Source organism: Selaginella moellendorffii, unplaced genomic scaffold (assembly GCF_000143415.4).
Source record: "Selaginella moellendorffii unplaced genomic scaffold, v1.0 SELMOscaffold_105, whole genome shotgun sequence".
Lineage (NCBI taxonomy): Eukaryota > Viridiplantae > Streptophyta > Lycopodiopsida > Selaginellales > Selaginellaceae > Selaginella > Selaginella moellendorffii.
Window position 1 is genome coordinate 93236 of NW_003314366.1, and position 15637 is coordinate 108872.

General features: G+C 50.8%; 6 protein-coding genes across 9 annotated transcripts; 3 read left to right on the forward strand and 3 right to left on the reverse strand.

Annotated features, from left to right (window-relative positions):
• Positions 1-6: 6 nt before the first annotated feature.
• Positions 7-3508, reverse strand: LOC9647668 (phosphoenolpyruvate carboxylase). Its single transcript, XM_024663896.1, has 10 exons — positions 3344-3508; positions 2875-3272; positions 2651-2735; positions 2365-2587; positions 2209-2312; positions 2069-2156; positions 1862-2016; positions 808-1806; positions 362-748; positions 7-308 (listed from the first exon to the last, which is right to left on the reverse strand). Exons 1-10 carry the CDS (start codon positions 3506-3508, stop codon positions 24-26), a joined length of 2889 nt encoding a protein of 962 aa, XP_024519664.1. The 3' UTR covers positions 7-23.
• A 45-nt stretch (positions 3509-3553) lies between these two features.
• LOC9647669 (carboxy-terminal domain RNA polymerase II polypeptide A small phosphatase 1) lies at positions 3554-4945 on the forward strand. 3 transcript variants are annotated; one of them, XM_024663903.1, is made up of 6 exons: positions 3554-3870; positions 3935-4063; positions 4135-4255; positions 4311-4392; positions 4466-4619; positions 4678-4793. In XM_024663903.1, the coding sequence occupies exons 1-6, from the start codon at positions 3616-3618 to the stop codon at positions 4678-4680; spliced, it is 744 nt and encodes a 247-aa protein (XP_024519671.1). In that variant the 5' UTR covers positions 3554-3615; the 3' UTR covers positions 4681-4793. The 3 variants fall into 3 exon arrangements, with proteins under 3 accessions (XP_024519671.1, XP_024519669.1, XP_024519670.1); XM_024663902.1 differs by having other exon boundaries at positions 3557-3870; positions 4681-4945; XM_024663901.1 differs by having other exon boundaries at positions 4466-4945.
• Positions 4851-7600, reverse strand: LOC9647620 (probable leucine-rich repeat receptor-like protein kinase At5g49770). Its single transcript, XM_024663898.1, has 8 exons — positions 7189-7600; positions 6534-7100; positions 6425-6466; positions 6188-6352; positions 5756-6121; positions 5583-5701; positions 5272-5532; positions 4851-5207 (listed from the first exon to the last, which is right to left on the reverse strand). The coding sequence occupies exons 1-8, from the start codon at positions 7256-7258 to the stop codon at positions 4992-4994; spliced, it is 1806 nt and encodes a 601-aa protein (XP_024519666.1). The 5' UTR covers positions 7259-7600; the 3' UTR covers positions 4851-4991.
• A 48-nt stretch (positions 7601-7648) lies between these two features.
• LOC9647670 (membrane-bound transcription factor site-2 protease homolog) lies at positions 7649-9575 on the forward strand. Of its 2 annotated transcripts, XM_024663900.1 has the most exons (10): positions 7649-7702; positions 7762-7827; positions 7885-7951; positions 8013-8102; positions 8148-8251; positions 8318-8453; positions 8507-8587; positions 8644-8916; positions 8970-9272; positions 9328-9575. In XM_024663900.1, the coding sequence occupies exons 1-10, from the start codon at positions 7659-7661 to the stop codon at positions 9475-9477; spliced, it is 1314 nt and encodes a 437-aa protein (XP_024519668.1). In that variant the 5' UTR covers positions 7649-7658; the 3' UTR covers positions 9478-9575. The 2 variants fall into 2 exon arrangements, with proteins under 2 accessions (XP_024519668.1, XP_024519667.1); XM_024663899.1 differs by having other exon boundaries at positions 8970-9575.
• Positions 9302-12118, reverse strand: LOC9647621 (SUMO-activating enzyme subunit 2). The gene is made up of 12 exons (XM_002990151.2): positions 11966-12118; positions 11819-11908; positions 11686-11769; positions 11418-11636; positions 11253-11354; positions 10770-11195; positions 10487-10716; positions 10340-10433; positions 10089-10271; positions 9929-10026; positions 9611-9876; positions 9302-9547 (listed from the first exon to the last, which is right to left on the reverse strand). Exons 1-11 carry the CDS (start codon positions 11987-11989, stop codon positions 9651-9653), a joined length of 1776 nt encoding a protein of 591 aa, XP_002990197.2. The 5' UTR covers positions 11990-12118; the 3' UTR covers positions 9302-9547; positions 9611-9650.
• Positions 12119-12220: 102 nt separating this feature from the next.
• Positions 12221-14195, forward strand: LOC9647671 (ethanolamine-phosphate cytidylyltransferase). The gene is made up of 9 exons (XM_002990102.2): positions 12221-12745; positions 12806-13041; positions 13106-13278; positions 13339-13410; positions 13467-13534; positions 13594-13714; positions 13778-13843; positions 13897-14019; positions 14079-14195. The coding sequence occupies exons 1-9, from the start codon at positions 12405-12407 to the stop codon at positions 14148-14150; spliced, it is 1272 nt and encodes a 423-aa protein (XP_002990148.2). The 5' UTR covers positions 12221-12404; the 3' UTR covers positions 14151-14195.
• The last annotated feature ends 1442 nt before the right edge of the window (positions 14196-15637 follow it).

Genomic DNA, 15637 nt, shown 5'->3' on the forward strand with positions numbered 1-15637 from the left:
TAACTTGCTTGATTACTTTTCCTCTATCCCGTGTTTTGCATTCCTGCCGCGATTCCTTTCATGGTGAGAATGATGGTGTCTTCCAGGCCAGGAGCGTACTCGGTTGTGGTGTTAAGCTCCACAAGCTCTTCCGCCGATGCGCTGTTTGCGTTGGTCCTCGGCATTGGCGCATCGTCCGGCTCGATCTGCCGCATCTTCTTCAGCGTGTAGGCCTGCTGCACGTTGAGCGTCGTGATGAATGGCTCACGGAGTCGAAGCCGCTGCTTGAGCGTCGGGTTTTCCTCAAGAAGTTCCGAGTGGCAAGCCACCTGACCAAGAAAACACTTGCTGAGAAAAGGCAAGAAAAACATGAACACTGTACCTCTAGGAGGAGCTTTCGCGTTTCCTCGTATTTCCCTCTCAGCTTCTTCCCAATGTCCTGCAGCTCCGGAGACACAAGGAGCCTGTCGTATAGCTCGGCAATCCGGGGGTCTCCCTTGGCGAAAACCATCTCCACGAGGTCGACGGTGACCCGGAAGAAAGGCCACTCGCGGTACATAGCCTGGAGCATCTTGAGCGTCTGTGGATTCCCGTCAATTACATCCTTGAAGGCTTCACCGAATCCAAGCCACACCGGAAGATGGAACCGCGTCTGCGTCCATGCAAATATCCACGGGATTGCCCGGAGAGACTCAATACCCCCGCTTGGCTTTCTCTTGGATGGCCGGCTTCCAATGTTCATGCGTCCATACTCCAGCTCTGGTGTCGCCTATCGCACAGAGAGAGCCCTTAGCACAATGCAACAGTACGAAAGCTATGAGCACATACCATTCGAAAGTAGTGCACGAACTGCGGGTCTTTGAAAACCACGGATCGGTAAGCCTCTGTGGCAATCGCGGCCATTTCGTCCATAAGTTTCCGCCAGTCTTCTTTCGGCGCGGTCGGAGGATGCATTCCGTGCTCCAGCGTTGCAGCTGTGAAACGTTGGAGCGTTCTGAAGCACAAGTGCTCCTCCCCAAAGGACTGCTCAATAACTTCGCCTTGGATGGTCACACGCAGCGAGCCATCGATGGTGTCCCGAGGCTGTGACAGAATAGCCAAATGCGTCGGACCACCACCTCTGCCAACGGTTCCTCCGCGGCCGTGGAACATCGTCAACTTAACACCAAACTGCTTTGCCACCTTGACAAGCTCTTCCTGGCACTTGTAAAGCTGCCATGCCGCTGAAAAACGACCAGCGTCCTTCCCAGAGTCAGAGTAGCCGATCATTACCTCCTGCTTTCCTTTGATGCGGTTGCGGTACCAGTCGATGGAAAAGAGGCGAGTGAGGCTTGCAGGAGCAGCCTCTAAGTCGGCCAGCTTCTCAAACAGGGGAACCACCCGCAGAGGCACGTTGACGCGGCACTCGCGCTGGAGAAGTTCCACCACCAAAACATCCGACGGGGCCGTCGCCATTGAGATGATGTACGCTCCAAAACAGTCGGTTGGAAGCTCCGCAATCACATGGAACGTCTCAAGCACATCCTTGATCTCATCTGTTTTCGGTAAATCTGCTCCAAATAACGGACGCTTCCCGCGTAGCTCTGCTAGAAGCCACTCTTGGCGCTCCTCCTCTGTCCAGCTCCGGTAAGAACCAATGCCCAAGTGCGTGGTGATTGCGTCCATTACATCCGTGTGCCGGTCCGACTCTTGCCTGATGTCAAGCCTGACTAAGCCGAGGCCAAAGCAAGAGACCTGACGCATGAAATCTAGCAAGCTGCCGTCCGCTATAAGTTTGTCGCCAGTAGAGCATAGCGAGCGGTAACACAGCTCCAGTGGTTCAAGGATCTAACAGAGACAAACACCGGTCAAAACAAAACATGTAAGTCACAGTGGACAGTACCTCCTCAACGGACGAAAAAGCCTCTTCTTCATTCACGTCGGACTTTCCAGTCGCAAGAATTTGGCGAGCACGCTCTCTCGTCCGATACAATCTATCACGTATATCACCAAGAATAACACGGAAGGGCTCGTTGGAAGGAATTGGCTTCCAAAACTCTGTCACAGCAGCTGAGGTAATCCGTTCAAAAGAATACAACAAAACACAGACCTTTGTAGTGTTTGGCGTCCTCTTTCGTACGAAGTTCCAGCTGAGCCACTCTAGCACGAAGTTCCTCATTGCACCGCCACATAGAGAGCTGGCACAGCAAGAGGGCGTCAGAAAACGTTAAGAAAAACAACAAAAAATACCTCGAACATAAGATCTTCAATCTGAGAAAAGTACAAACTTGACGCCATCAGCCTTGCCAACAAGCACACGTCCCTTGTTACTTCCGGAGTGACACGGGGATTACCTGCAAAAATGCATAAAAAAACGATAGTCCTACAGAGGACAAGCTTGCTTACCATCCCTGTCTCCTCCCATCCACGAAGAAAACTGAATGAGAGGTACATTGTAAGGCAGTCGCTCGTTTATCCCGATCGCTTTCAGCGCGGTGTCTACCCGCCGGAGAAATTTGGGGAGACAATTCCAGATTGTTTCGTGGAAGTAGCTCATTCCGGCTCGCATCTCATCCTGAGGTGTTGGTGGTGTGCGCCTAATCTCGTCAGTCCGAAAGGCCGCTTGGACCTGGCAGTCAAAACGGTGTTATAAGCACGAAACTAATCCCGCGGTGTGTGTGGATGGACTTACTTCTCTGTGGAGCGCCTCTTCGAGTTCCTGCTTCTCATCGGGAGTGATATCGTCTTTGTACAGCTCCGACAGGCAGCTCCGAATCCTAAGTACAAGCAAACAACGCAAAAAAGTCAGTGCTTGACACGTAAAAGTGATGGACGTGATGGTGTGGACGACTTCGGCCTAGAGAATAGAGAAGAGCGAAGAGAAAAGCAAGAAAAAAGCTAGTCCATGAAAACTACCTGGAATGCTTTTGGAGCAGCGAGCGTCGGATGGATTGCGTTGGATGCGCAGTGAGCACGAGATCCACCGTCTGTGTCTTCAAGGCCTCGAAAATCTCTTGCGGCGACTTTCCCAATTTCATGAGCCTCCGGAAAGTCTCCTCGATGTCTGACTCCGTGAGAGCGCTGTTCTCGTCGCCAATCCCTCCCGACTTCTCACTCACCCTCCTGCGATGAGCAATCTGGACCTCCTCCGCCAGGTTCCCCAGATTGAGCATGTGAGACAGCGAGCTCGCAATCACAATCGCTGGCCCTGGCTGCAAGCTCTTCACCAAATTGCCCAGATCTTCCAGCTTTGCCGGATCGCCGCACCCCTCGGCCTGTCCATACTGACCGGAGAGCTCGTAGCAGCGATGCACCTGGGAGAAATTCGAATTCGATGGATGAATCGATCCCAAATCCATGGCGGTGAGAGGGCTAGGAAACATACCAGCTCCCGCATTTCCTCGCCGTGAAGATCCTTGAGCACCGACAAGAAGTGATTGAGTAGCAGCATGTCGTACTCGATCAGCTTGTCATCGGCGGTGACCTTAGTCGGGACGAGCAGGCGCATGCGATCGTCGATGGAAACCATTTTGCGCAGCGACAGCGCCATGGCTTAAGAGCTCTCCTGTCTCGCTCGCTAGAACCCTAAATCCAAAAAACCAAGACGAAAGAAGAAGACAATACACCATTTTTTAGGGCTCTTCCCCTGTGCCCGCGATGGATGCCCTGAGATCGCTGCACGAGGGTCGGATCCTCCGCGCCCTCTGGCAGACTTGTGTCTATGGCGCCGTGCTGCTGCTGCGGATGATTCTCCGCGTACTAGACGCCTCCCAGCTACCGCTGCGCCGATTCCTCTGCTTCTTGAGCATCCATGCCTTGTGCGAGCCGTCGTCCCCGTGCTGCGAGCTCCTCCCCGGATGGAAAAACCCTTTGCTGCCGCCGCGCATCGGCAGGAGCGATCAAGAGCTCACGGTAACAGTAGAGTGGACAAATTCCAGAGCATTTCTCGGTTGATTTGATGCTAGCTATGTCATAGGTGATTCTAGATTTGGACGAGACGCTCGTGTGTGCCTACGATTCGGCTGGTTTGCCGCCAGGCCTCCACTCCCGAGCAGTGAATACTGGAATGACGTGGTTCCAGCTCGAATGCTTAGCGGCGGACAAGGTACTCTCTCTTCCTACTTCTTTCTTCCATCACTTGCAGCGACCGTGATCGTGTGTTTTCTTTCTTCCCAGGACAAGGAGGGAAACGTGAAGATCAATTGCGTCATGGTTTATGAAAGGCCTGGGTTGAGAGAGTTCCTGGCGAGAGTGAGCCAATTCGCGGAGCTTGTTCTCTTTACTGCCGGACTCGAAGGTTTGGAAACACAGCTCTCAAACATTTCTCTTTCTTCTCTTGACACGCTTGGCAGGATACGCTAGACCGCTTGTAGATAGGATTGATCCCGAGAACAGGATCTCCGCGCGGCTGTACAGACCGGCCACTCTGGTTACGTGTGTAAATATACCACCTTTTTTTTTGCTTCAACTCTCGCTAAGACAATCTTTCTGTGTTTGATCTTGGCAGCAAGTACAGGGAGCATATCAAAGACCTGTCACGCCTAGGCCGAGACTTGCGAAGAACAGTGATTATTGACAACAATCCCTGCAGCTTCATCCTGCAGCCTTCGAATGGAATACCGTGCGTACCATTCACAGCCGAAAACCCCAACGATTCTCAGGTATGTAGAACTTCGTCTTCCTTTCTTGTCATTGATTTTCTTCTTGCTTCTTGCGTAGTAGTTGCTCGACGTGCTTCTCCCGCTGCTGGAACTGCTAGCAGCACAAGAGGACGTGCGACCCACTCTGAAAGATCGATATGAGATGGCGGCCTGGTTCCATAGCCGGGGCATTCTCGTTACCAGGCGACGGTGTTGACGCGCACAGCTTATTGCCTCCTGGGCAAATACACAAAAGGTGAAGTTATCTGTGTCTTCTCTATAGTGGCAGACAAGAGAGTGTGCAACACCTTCTTCTCCGGATCAATCCAATCCGTCTCTTGCGAGTTGATCTGGCGTGGGGGTGCTGCTACTATCGCTACGTATACTACGGTGTCATTGGTTCCGGGGAGTTGAAGCTTTTCCCAGCCTCAAAGCCAGCTCCAGATCGTGCAAAACCTCTGAGATGGACGGGCGGTCATAACTGCGGGGCTGGACGCACAGGTGAGCTACCTCCGCCAGCTTCTGGAATGCCGGCAGCGGAACATCACAATCCAGTCTTGGATCCAAGAGCTGCGACAGCCCCTGCTTCTCTCCGATGACGGCCATGGCCTTACAACGCAAACAAGCACCAGAGTTAAAGCTAGACATTGTCATGCAAGAATAAAGTGCTCACCATTTCGACAATGGAACGGTTCACTCTTGTGTCGTTGTCGATGGCTTTCCTGCCGCTCATCAGCTGCAGCAAAACGATCCCAAAGCTGTAGACGTCGCTGGCTTCGGTGAGCTGACCGAGTATGAGGTACTCGGGGTCGAGATAGCCTGTCGTGCCTTTGATCTCTGTGGAGACGTGAGAGGCATCAAGCTCGATGATCTTGGAGAGACCAAAGTCGGAGAGCTTGGCCTCTAACAGTCCGTTGAGTAAAATGTTGGTCGGCTACAAGAAGAAAAGTAAAGAACAATCTCGAGTGGGAAAGCCTTTGCTACCTTGATATCCCGATGGACAACTGGGCCTTCGGGGCACTCGTGCAAATATGTAAGTCCTCTTGCGCAGTCTATGGCGATCTGGATTCTCTGGTCCCATGTCAATGCGGGGCCATCCTTTCCTGGCACAGCAAAAACATGCTCTAGTTTTCCAGCTTAGGAGGAACAAAACTTACTGAGAAGCTTTTGTGCCAGGTCGCCGTTGCTCATGTACTCGTAAACCAGCAGGCAGACGTGCTTGGAGCGGCAGTAGCCGAGTAGAGCTGTGAGATTGGGATGCCGGATGCGTGCCAGCAGCTCCACTTCCTTGTAGAATGTCTCCACCTTTCTCTCCTTTAGTATTCGCTTCACTGCAACGAGCTTGCCACTAGGGAGCTGGCCTATGTAGACTTTGCCAGCGCTCCCCTCGCCCAGCAGCGATGCGTTGCTGAAATGGTTGGTTGCCTTGGCAAGCTCTTTGAGTGTGAATATGTAGAAGCCTTCGGTTGGGAGCACCGCGATCTCGCTTGTGTCGAATGCACGCAAGTCCTTCCCACCATTCTCTGCCAAAACGATTTCACAACACAATTTCACAAGGGTGGGAAACATGTAAACGACACGTTTCTTACCAGGTAGCGGATTCGTAAAGTCGTAGCCAGACTTGTTCCGCCGCCTTATCACGTACAAGCACGAGAGAACGATGAAAGCGCATAGCACCAGACCTCCGATTGCTCCCATGAGAATGATCACCAATCTCGACGACAGAGACGAGGATCTCGCTTGTAAAGTCTGGCCTGAGGAAGAAAGTAGCTCATACACTTAGCGCGCAAGCTAAAGCTATCGAAGAGAAGATAAAATATGCTCACCCGGTGCTACAGTGCTAGGCGCTGTTGTGATATTGAGGTACTCTGCGAGAAAGACAAACAACGAACAAGTGAACGAAGGAAGATGACAACAAGCCAGAATCTTACGTACGAGATATAGGAACTCCTCCCAGAATTTGCAAGACGCAAGTGTAGAAGTTCTCAAAGTAGACCTGGTTCGGATTGAAGCTGGTGAGCGCAATGGCGATGGCTGTGCCGCAGGCTCCCGGTTGATCAGCCTTTCGAGACGCCAGGCTGACGGTGGCCTGGAGGAGCTGGGCCTGGCACTCTTGGCAGCCTCTATTCCCTCGCTGGCCGCACGCATCCGAGACGTTCTCCAAGTCCACCGCTTGCATGAGCTCCTCCATCTGGCCAAAGTTACAGGGCGAGGCATAGCTCGTGATCCTGGACGCTGGCAGCGGGCAGAAGCTGTCGAAGAAGGCTGGAGAGATGCGCTTGAGCTGGATAAGATCCTGCTTGTAGAGGTCGATGCAAACCTCCGCCTGTGACGACTCGAGGAACATTGCTCCAGTGGAATTGGTGTACTGCGCGATGGCATAGACGGCAGCTCCATACACTTCCTCGCAGCAAAGCATCGTCTGGACGGAAGATCCCGACGTGACACTGCCATCGCATAGGTTGGTGATGCCTTGGCCGTGATTGAACATGTAGGGGCAGCCTGGAGTTGGAGCAAACCAGAAATCAGTCACTCCCTCTCGAATTCTAGCAAGCGAAATCTATCCACCAAGGAGCAAGGAAGAACATACCGGTGCTTGGCCTGGCTTGGACAAGGTTGTTGTAACCCAGCACAAGAATGCACAAGAAGTATGCCCACATTGGATGGAAATCCAGCGCCTCCCCTCGTCAAGAACACCGACGACGACGACGAGAATCCATCGCCGCAGCTGGGCTAAATCCCAGGATCTAGAGCCCCGGCGATTTCGAATTCAAAACCCTTGCTGCGCGGCCGATCGCGGCTGTACAATGCAGCTCCTGCCTAGCATCGATTTGACGGAAGCCCCTCCTCCTCCGCCTCGTCCTCGCCATCGCCATCGCTCTCTCTCTCTCCTGCTTTTCTCTCTTTCTCTTTCTCCCAGGGTCAGGTCAGCCGGAGGAGGGCGAGCGAAGAACAGATCGAGCGACTATACGGCGCTGCATTAACTGAGGAGCTCGAGCATATTCTCGGGTATATTCTAAAAGGAATATACCTGTTTCTAGGGCAACCGTGAGAGGGAGAATGAATTCGTGCTTGCGAGGGGGAGTGCGTCTTCCCGCATTCCCGTGAGCTGTGATTTCTATCGTTTTGATCAATTGTTTCTCTAACACTGGTGCGGTGGCAGCGTGTTTACCTGGCGAACGACTGCGTGGAATCACTGGTTTCTCTCGCTGGGGCTGCGACACTCCGCGTGAGTAGCGATTTTGTTCTTTTCTTTGATCCACGGGTCCGCAATAAATGAATGCAGTGCTTTCAAGCTGTGGTTCTCTTGTGGAGCACTGTTTGGGATTCTGGCTGTGCTCTCCTCCGTCTTGGTATGGTTTTTATTGTTTTCTTTCCCAGGAAACTTTCCTGATAAGAACGACGCTGCTGCAGGTCCTCGTCTGGCAGATGCTTTTGTCCCTTTGCAGAATCTTTGCTTCTGCGGGCAGCTCCCAACTAAATTCCTCCATCGTGACACCGATCGTAAGAACAACTCTGCTGTGGATCTTCTAACCAGGAATTGCGCAGGTACCTGGTTTGAATGTGCCATGGAGTGATGTTTTCTACGTAATGCTTGGTACGAGTTTGGCGGCGGGGTTTCACGAGGTTGGCCATGCACTTGGCGCTGGAAGGTAGAGCAAAAAATCTCTCTTTTTTTTGTCTCTTGTTCTCAAGGTTGTAGCTTGCTTCATTTGCAGCGAAGGTGTTCCAGTGCACCACGTTGCAGTCTTCGCCTTTGGAGCATTTGTTGCTCTGAGTGAGGATGCTCTGGAGCTGCTATCCCCTTGGAGACTTCTCCGGATTTACTGTGCTGGTGTGTGGCATAACGCCGTGGTACGTGAACTCGGACTGTTTCCAGTGTCGCCACCTAGTGAAGTACGTGCTAGTTGTGCGTAGGATGCTGGATTCTCCTCAAGCTTCTCCCGGTGCTGTTAGTTCCGCTCTTCATTCACGGAGTCGGCCCTGTGGTGAGCCTTGCTCGTTCTCACTCACACGCTAATGATACAGCTGCCTCTATCTACAGGTTACTGGAGTTGATCCTGGCTCTGCTTTGAGAGCACATTTGAGAGCCGGAGATGCTTTCAAAGCGGTAAATGGAGTGCCGGTTTACACTTCAAGCGACTGGCTGCAAGAGCTACAATCGAGTAAGGATCTCCCTGGCTACTGCATTCCCCATCATATCTCTGGTTCCAGTTGCAAGCCAGGAATGTTAGAGCTCCGCTCAAGATCCAATTGCTTCAACGCCAGCGAGATTGTTGCTTATAGGCGCTGTGAATCGTCCAGTTCGTGCTCACAGGTAACATTCTTTTTTCTTTTCTAGTTTCTAGTTTTCCTTTTTTTCCTTTTCAGATTGAAGAATGCACAGAGCCTAAACTTGCGGCTGGAGAAGCTCTAGTCCGGATCTCATTCGCTTCGCGTGAGAACTCAACTTGCGGACTAATGCCTCCGGAAGAATTTCTAATCGAGGGCTGTGAGAAGACAGTCGTTTTTGCCGGTGTTCCCCAAGAACTTGAGGCATTCGTGTTCGTCACCGACTATCGGCCACGCTACCAGCTCCTGTCCTCGCTATCATGGCTTCCAAGTGTTGTCCAAAAGCTTGTAGCTTACACTTTCAACATCTCAGCAGCTCTTGCGATTCTAAACAGCGCTCCAGTGAGTAATCTATCGTTCTGGCAGCCCACTTTAAAACGTTTCACTTTTAAAACAGGTGTTCTACCTCGACGGCGAGGAGATCCTGCGCTCTGTGCTTCGACTGCGAGGACGCCACCGACGTCAAGAACAATTTTTAAGGGCTTGCCTGGTGGGAGGAACGGCGGTGTTTGCGTTTGGAATTTTTTCAGCATTACTCGCGCTATAATCAGCTCCAAAATTCGAGCAAATGTTCTACGTGGTACGGCTAGACCAGTTCGGAAGTAAAACAAAAAATTCTGGAAAGTGAGTAACGGTTTGTGTTAATGCAAGAGGGCGTACAAAAAAGCCGAGGTACATACCTGTAGCGTAGTCAGCTTTACAGAGATTAAGCAGCCTGCTTTACTCTAGAACCTTTTGCTTTTTTCCCAGTGGAACGCTGTCGTCTTCCGGCTTCCTCTTCTTGGCTGCTGGTTCGATAAGCGTAATGTCATCGTCGTCAATAATTTCTGCCGACGCAGCTGGAGCTGCAATGGGCTTTTCTTTGTCTTTCTCCTGCTCAGCCACGCTGGAAGACCATCCAATCAACACCATTCCATCTGGTTCCTTTTCTTCATCAAAGTTGTCCCTGAAAATCAATGCGTCCGTTAGCTTTCAAGTTTCAACATTAGCTCTCTAACCTGTGTCTGATATGTATGCTGCACTTGAACTCCTGCTGCAGATCCTCGACGGACAGGACACCGCCGTTTGTAACCGGCGTTGGGAGCTCCGCAAGAACCTGAAGCAAAGGCATACGAGTGAGGTCAATCGTGGATACGAACTGGAAAAATACTTCCCTACCTTCTCAGAATTTGAGGTGTAGAGCTGAATTTCTTCTTTTCCAAGGTCGTCTCCAGTTTCGAAGAGAAGACTCGTGCCGTGCATGATAACCGGAGAGCTCACGCCCAGCTTGGTTCTCAGTATCCGATCGATCACGTCCTTAAGTTTCGTGTGTACAGTGTTTACTTCCAGGATGAGAGGAGTCTGTTAGAAGGAAAGTAAAATCCAAGAGTCAGTACAATCCAGAAAGCGCTAAAGAAAATTAAACGCACATTCGAACAAACATAGCAGTTAGGATTCGGTTCAAAAGGGTCGGCTGGCATCAGCAATCTTTTTCTTGAAGGGTGCTCAACGCAGTACGTCATCCTGAACCAAACAAAGAAAATCTAACACACCAACAACGATTTTAAAATGCTTACCTGCAGTGGTCGAGGTCCTTCATAAGTATCTTCACAGCCTCAATCACAATCAACCCGGCAATGATAGCGTTCGTTGTAGCTATTGCATGTATGATGTTTCCAGCAATACCTTTCGCGTCAAAAATACTCATAACAGGGATTCCAAAGGAGTACGCTCTCAGATTAGCTGCTGACGAAACGAACTCCATTGCCAACTGATCGTCCTTGTCAAAAGTCAGGCTTCCAATCTCCTGCAACAAGCCGAGCATCAATCTCAGTGGTCCTGGCGAGTGAAACAGAGTACCTTCGTTCTCGTCTCCAGGATTGCACGCATAGCAGAAATGAAAAGCCTGGCATTATCCTGAAGGCTCAAGACTTCTTGAGGATTCTTGAATCCCAGCAGTGGCATAACCGACAGGATGGAATCTGAGAACCTGTGTGCTTTGCAAGTCTCAATCCCTTCGGGTAGAACGCCAGAAAGAAACAACGGAGTGGGACGCCTCCTGTTTTTCCATTGATCCTCGTTCTTTAAAGCCACCTCAATATTATGACCAAAGATTTGGTCGAAAACCCTGGCACAGAAGTCACTGATAGTCTCAGCGTCACGTAGTTGTAAAAAATCCTCGTGATCACTGTCAGCTGCCTGCAGGTTGAGATCGCTTGCCTGGCTGCGGTCACCGAAAAGCTTGACCAGAACAAGTTCTTTTGCCCACACAATGCAGTGCACTGGCTGAAGAGCAAGACCGAAATGAGAGAGATGATAATGCTATATTTCACAGAAAAGTACCTTGGAGGGCGTACTCGTTATAGTGCAAATCGGATAAGTCTTCGGGGCAGGCTTTGGTTGGCACTCGTAGCATTCAGTCTTTCCTTTAACATGCACTGTGACCTGCAGCAGTGAATTTTCATCGAAGGACCCAAGAACTTCCAAAAACTAAAACCTTCTAAGTACCTGTCCCAAGTAGCCAGTAGTTCCACTTTCAATTAAAGGAACTCCCGCTGCCAGGCACAGCCGATTCACGTGACGCCGGGCATCCAAATTATCGAGCCCGTTCAGCACAACCTGGAACTGCTGATAAAAATCCACGTTGAATTGCTCGTCCTTGACGTTGGCGTGATAGCTAGTTACATTAGCATCGGGCCGGAATTTTAGAACCGCTTCCCGAGCAACCTGATCGCGGTCTATCAGCGGAAAAGAATGAAAAAAAAGTGATGCTTACTTTAGCTTTAGATTGTCCAACGTGACGCTTGCGGAAAAGAAACTGTCGGTTGAGATTGCTAACTTCGATTGTGTCCATGTCGATCTGTGTACTCTCGTCAATGTAAAATTCCAGAGAATCCTCTCACACTTACAATGTCTATGTTGTGGAAGCCAGTGAGCACCAGAGTCTTGAGGAGCTCGCAGCCAATACCGCCAGCTCCAACCATGAGGACTCTCGACTTCTGCGCATTCCCAAAGCGCATGGAGCTCAAATTTTGGGAGATTGAGAGAGCGCCTACCTTGAGTACCTCGCGCTGCTCCATGGCGCCGGGGGATTAGGTCTCCACGACTAAAACCCTAGCTCCTTCCCGCCTTGACTTCCGCCCACATTTCGTCCAGCGCGAATATGCCTAAGATCGTTAACGCTGGCCCTTGGCCACCTACATGGCATCGTCTGAGTGGGTGACACAGAAGAGACCACTGACGCGGCACTATGCGATTTGTCACCGTGTAACGGTCCCAGTTCACACTAGCACCACGACTTTAAGATTTAAAGTGGATTAGGGTTCTTCGTTGGATCTAACACGCAGCAGCGCAGCGCGATCACACGCACCGACACGCCAGAACGACACAGTGCTGCTGGATGTGGCGGCGGATTTCTTTTCTTTCTTCCAATCTCTGGTGAGGGGGTAGCTAGAATCGAGCTAGAAGCTTTAGCGGCCCGGAAATTTGGTCGCCATGGGGTGGAGCGTGGTGAGCATGAGATACTCGGACGCGCCACAGGTAGCGCAGCTGCTAGTCGCGGGACTCATCCTGGCAGCAGCTGTTCTGGGATTGTCATCCCATTTCTTGGGATTCATTCCAGTCGCGATTCCGGCCTTCGGCATCTTTCTGCCCAAGAAAAAGGAGAACCGGCGCGTGAGGGTTTACATGGATGGCTGCTTCGATCTTATGCACTACGGCCATGCGAATGCGCTGCGGCAGGCGAGAGCGCTTGGTGACGAGCTTGTGGTGGGAGTTGTGAGCGATGGAGAAATTGAGAGCAACAAGGGACCGCCCGTCATGTCCATGGACGAGAGGTGGGCTCTTAAGAGTTTTCTTTTTTTTTTTCTCCTTGGTCTAACATCTCTTCCATAAAGGATGGCGATGGTTCGCTCCGTGAAATGGGTGGACGAAGTTATTGAGGATGCTCCGTACGCTATCAACGAGGAATTCATGAACAAGCTCTTTACGAAGTACCGCATCGACTATATCATTCACGGGGACGATCCTTGCCTTCTTCCCGATGGCAGCGACGCGTACGCACACGCCAAAAAGGCCGGCCGCTACAAGCAGATCAAGCGTACAGAGGGAGTGTCGAGCACGGACATTGTTGGTACTGAAATAAGCTATCTCTTTCTCTCTTTTCCTCCACTCATGTCGAGCTGCAATTGCTACAGGAAGGATGCTGCTTTGCGTGAGAGACCGGCCACCCAGCGAAATCCAGAACCATGCGTCTTTGCAGCGTCAGTTCAGTCACGGCCACAGCCATGGCCCAGACAGTCATCCCCAGACTCAGATCTCCCATTTTTTGCCAACTTCGCGTCGCATAGTTCAGTTTTCAAATGGAAAGGTGTGTACCATTATTGAGCTCTGCCAACTAATTTATTCTTTCTAAACTTCATTCTCTCAGGGTCCAAGGCCAGACGCTCGGATTGTTTACATTGATGGCGCATTTGACTTGTTCCACGCTGGGCATGTGGCTGTAGGTATTTTATATTCGATATTGTTGGAATTTTACTGTTCTTTTTGTCCTTCCAGATTTTGGAGCGTGCCAAAGCGTTGGGCGATTTCTTACTCGTGGGAATTCACACGGACCAAACAGTGAGGTGATGATCCTTTTTGAAACATCTATGCTGTTTGTTTAGCGAGTGGCTTTTGTTCACAGGACTCGAAGGGGTGCACATCATCCGGTGATGAACCTGCATGAGCGGAGCCTCAGTGTTCTCTCCTGCAGGTATGCCGATGAAATCATCATTGGAGCACCATGGGAAGTCACGAAAGACATGGTGAGATCAAATGATGTAGATAGAGACTCATGGCTAACACCACATCTATTTCGTGTTGATCAGGTCACTACGTTCAACATCTCTTTGGTAGTACATGGAACCGTGGCGGAGACCACTGATTTTAAAGAGGTATACTGGTGCCTTGAGTGAGCTCTCACCGGCTCTCTTGTGCTCCCTTCCAGGGTGATTTCGATCCATATGCGTGTCCCAAGCAGCTAGGAAAATTCAAAATTTTGGAGAGCCCCCGGAACATAACTACGTCAACCATAATCGCGCGCATTGTCGCAAACCACGAGGCTTTCAGGGTCAGTGCCGTTACGATATAAACCAGTTGCCGTTATTGAGAAAATGTTTGTCTCTACAGAAGCGCAACGAGAAGAAGGCCGAGAGTGAGCGGAGGTACTACGCGAACAAGCAATTTGTAAATGGAGACTAGGAGGGCGAGTATAGCTATTTTTCAATGATATAATCACTTTGAATATCTCTAGGCAAGGCAGACAGCACACTTGGACTTCGAGATAGGATTGATAAGCTTGCAATTCTTGCACCTCCATCCGTTTCTCAAGAAGAAGAGTAGGTCTTCCTCATTCTATACCAACTCGGATAGAAGACAGTCGGACCATCTATGTCAATTCAGCATTACGTTTGGCCGGCTTAGTGCTTTGTTCGGCCTCATTCCTTTTAGAAGCAACATCAACGTCGAGCCCGGCTTCTAGAGAGCTGGCCATAAACTGTTGGGTGCGCTTTGTCAGTGTGACGAGCTTATAAAGCCGATCCTCTCCTCGCATCCTTGCACTCGTTCTCGGCGCAATGTGAAGCCTGTCTCAAGGCCGCAGCGGCATCTTGGAGGTAATTGTACAGGCTGACCTTGTACGAGTTGTCTTGATGATCAGAAGCACACAAGTAGTATTCATACACGAAGCTCCACTTCATGACCCTGCGGCACCGGACACTCATCTTCCACGCATCGAGTATGAAGTTGAGCTCGATATAGGTGTCACTGTCCTTGTTCAGCTTGGTCTGGAATGACCGTGCTCAAGTCGCTCTGCACCTTGTCCATGGACTTGGCCCGCCTCGAACCTCGCAAAGAGGTGCTCGTATCGCTTCACGTCCATTCGGGCCTTGCGCCTGTCTTTTGCCACAGAATATTCTTCCTGGTATGCATTGCACCAGCCGGAAGCGCCATGCTTCAAGGCAGATCCAGCAAAACTGGTGCTTGTATGGAGCGGCACAAAGGCTTTGTTCCTTTTAGAAGCAACAACATCAACGTTGTCAAGCCTGTTCTTCTCTATGGGCCGGCTGCACTTGCCAACCAGCCATGCAACGTTGCCACTCTCGGACTTGTTCTTGGCGTTCCACTTGGCAGCGAGCTCGCACGAGATCGAAGGCTGCGGCTAGTCGAGGCACCCCCAGCAGAAAGTCACAAGACACTTGCATCTCACTTCGGAGGCTCCAGTCTGTGGGTTCGAAAACGGCCAGGTGCCGGGCACCTCTGGCTTTCCACATAAGAGGCTGTACCGCACAAACTCGTGAACGATCAAAATGAGGGTGCAATTACAGAGCATGCAGGGGATTCCAAGATCCCAAGAATATAAGGATAAGAGCAGGAAGCAATGGGTTCAAGGCTTCTGTATTTAACAGTGTTTCTTAGAGTGTGATTGGATTGGAGTGTGTTTATATTCGTTTTGTAGATTGATTGTGAATGTGGGTTCTTTTGTTTGAAAAGTAAATGTGTTTCAATTAATGTCTAGAGTATCTCAGGGTGAGATCCTGTGTCTGCACTATGAGGTTGAATCACGTGCACGCATTTGTTTCGTGTCGTGAACTCACTAGCAAAGAGACTGAGCAGTGTTGGTGAGAGATCAGGGAGGCTTGCCATATGGCTTGAGTGACCCATTGCACCTTCTAGGGCGGTCCAAGGCA

Coding starts and splice junctions, on each gene's coding strand:
- LOC9647668 (XM_024663896.1), bottom strand. CDS start 3,508: ATGGCGCTGTCGCTGCGCAAAATGGTTTCCATCGACGATCGCATGCGC. Junction 2,736..2,874: donor CTGCTCCAAAAGCATTCCAG/GTAGTTTTCATG, acceptor GCTTGTACTTAG/GATTCGGAGCTGCCTGTCGG. Junction 749..807: donor TCGTGCACTACTTTCGAATG/GTATGTGCTCAT, acceptor TCTGTGCGATAG/GCGACACCAGAGCTGGAGTA.
- LOC9647669 (XM_024663901.1), top strand. CDS start 3,616: ATGGATGCCCTGAGATCGCTGCACGAGGGTCGGATCCTCCGCGCCCTC. Junction 4,064..4,134: donor AATGCTTAGCGGCGGACAAG/GTACTCTCTCTT, acceptor CTTTCTTCCCAG/GACAAGGAGGGAAACGTGAA. Junction 4,256..4,310: donor CTTTACTGCCGGACTCGAAG/GTTTGGAAACAC, acceptor CACGCTTGGCAG/GATACGCTAGACCGCTTGTA.
- LOC9647620 (XM_024663898.1), bottom strand. CDS start 7,258: ATGTGGGCATACTTCTTGTGCATTCTTGTGCTGGGTTACAACAACCTT. Junction 6,353..6,424: donor GCCTAGCACTGTAGCACCGG/GTGAGCATATTT, acceptor TTTCTTCCTCAG/GCCAGACTTTACAAGCGAGA. Junction 5,702..5,755: donor CCTGGCACAAAAGCTTCTCA/GTAAGTTTTGTT, acceptor TTGCTGTGCCAG/GAAAGGATGGCCCCGCATTG.
- LOC9647670 (XM_024663899.1), top strand. CDS start 7,659: ATGAATTCGTGCTTGCGAGGGGGAGTGCGTCTTCCCGCATTCCC. Junction 7,952..8,012: donor CTGTGCTCTCCTCCGTCTTG/GTATGGTTTTTA, acceptor ACGCTGCTGCAG/GTCCTCGTCTGGCAGATGCT. Junction 8,917..8,969: donor CGTCCAGTTCGTGCTCACAG/GTAACATTCTTT, acceptor TTTCCTTTTCAG/ATTGAAGAATGCACAGAGCC.
- LOC9647621 (XM_002990151.2), bottom strand. CDS start 11,989: ATGGAGCAGCGCGAGGTACTCAAG. Junction 10,272..10,339: donor ACTGCTATGTTTGTTCGAAT/GTGCGTTTAATT, acceptor TCCTTCTAACAG/ACTCCTCTCATCCTGGAAGT. Junction 10,027..10,088: donor ACACCTCAAATTCTGAGAAG/GTAGGGAAGTAT, acceptor CCTTTGCTTCAG/GTTCTTGCGGAGCTCCCAAC.
- LOC9647671 (XM_002990102.2), top strand. CDS start 12,405: ATGGGGTGGAGCGTGGTGAGCATGAGATACTCGGACGCGCCACAGGTA. Junction 13,411..13,466: donor TCCACGCTGGGCATGTGGCT/GTAGGTATTTTA, acceptor TTGTCCTTCCAG/ATTTTGGAGCGTGCCAAAGC. Junction 13,844..13,896: donor AGACCACTGATTTTAAAGAG/GTATACTGGTGC, acceptor GCTCCCTTCCAG/GGTGATTTCGATCCATATGC.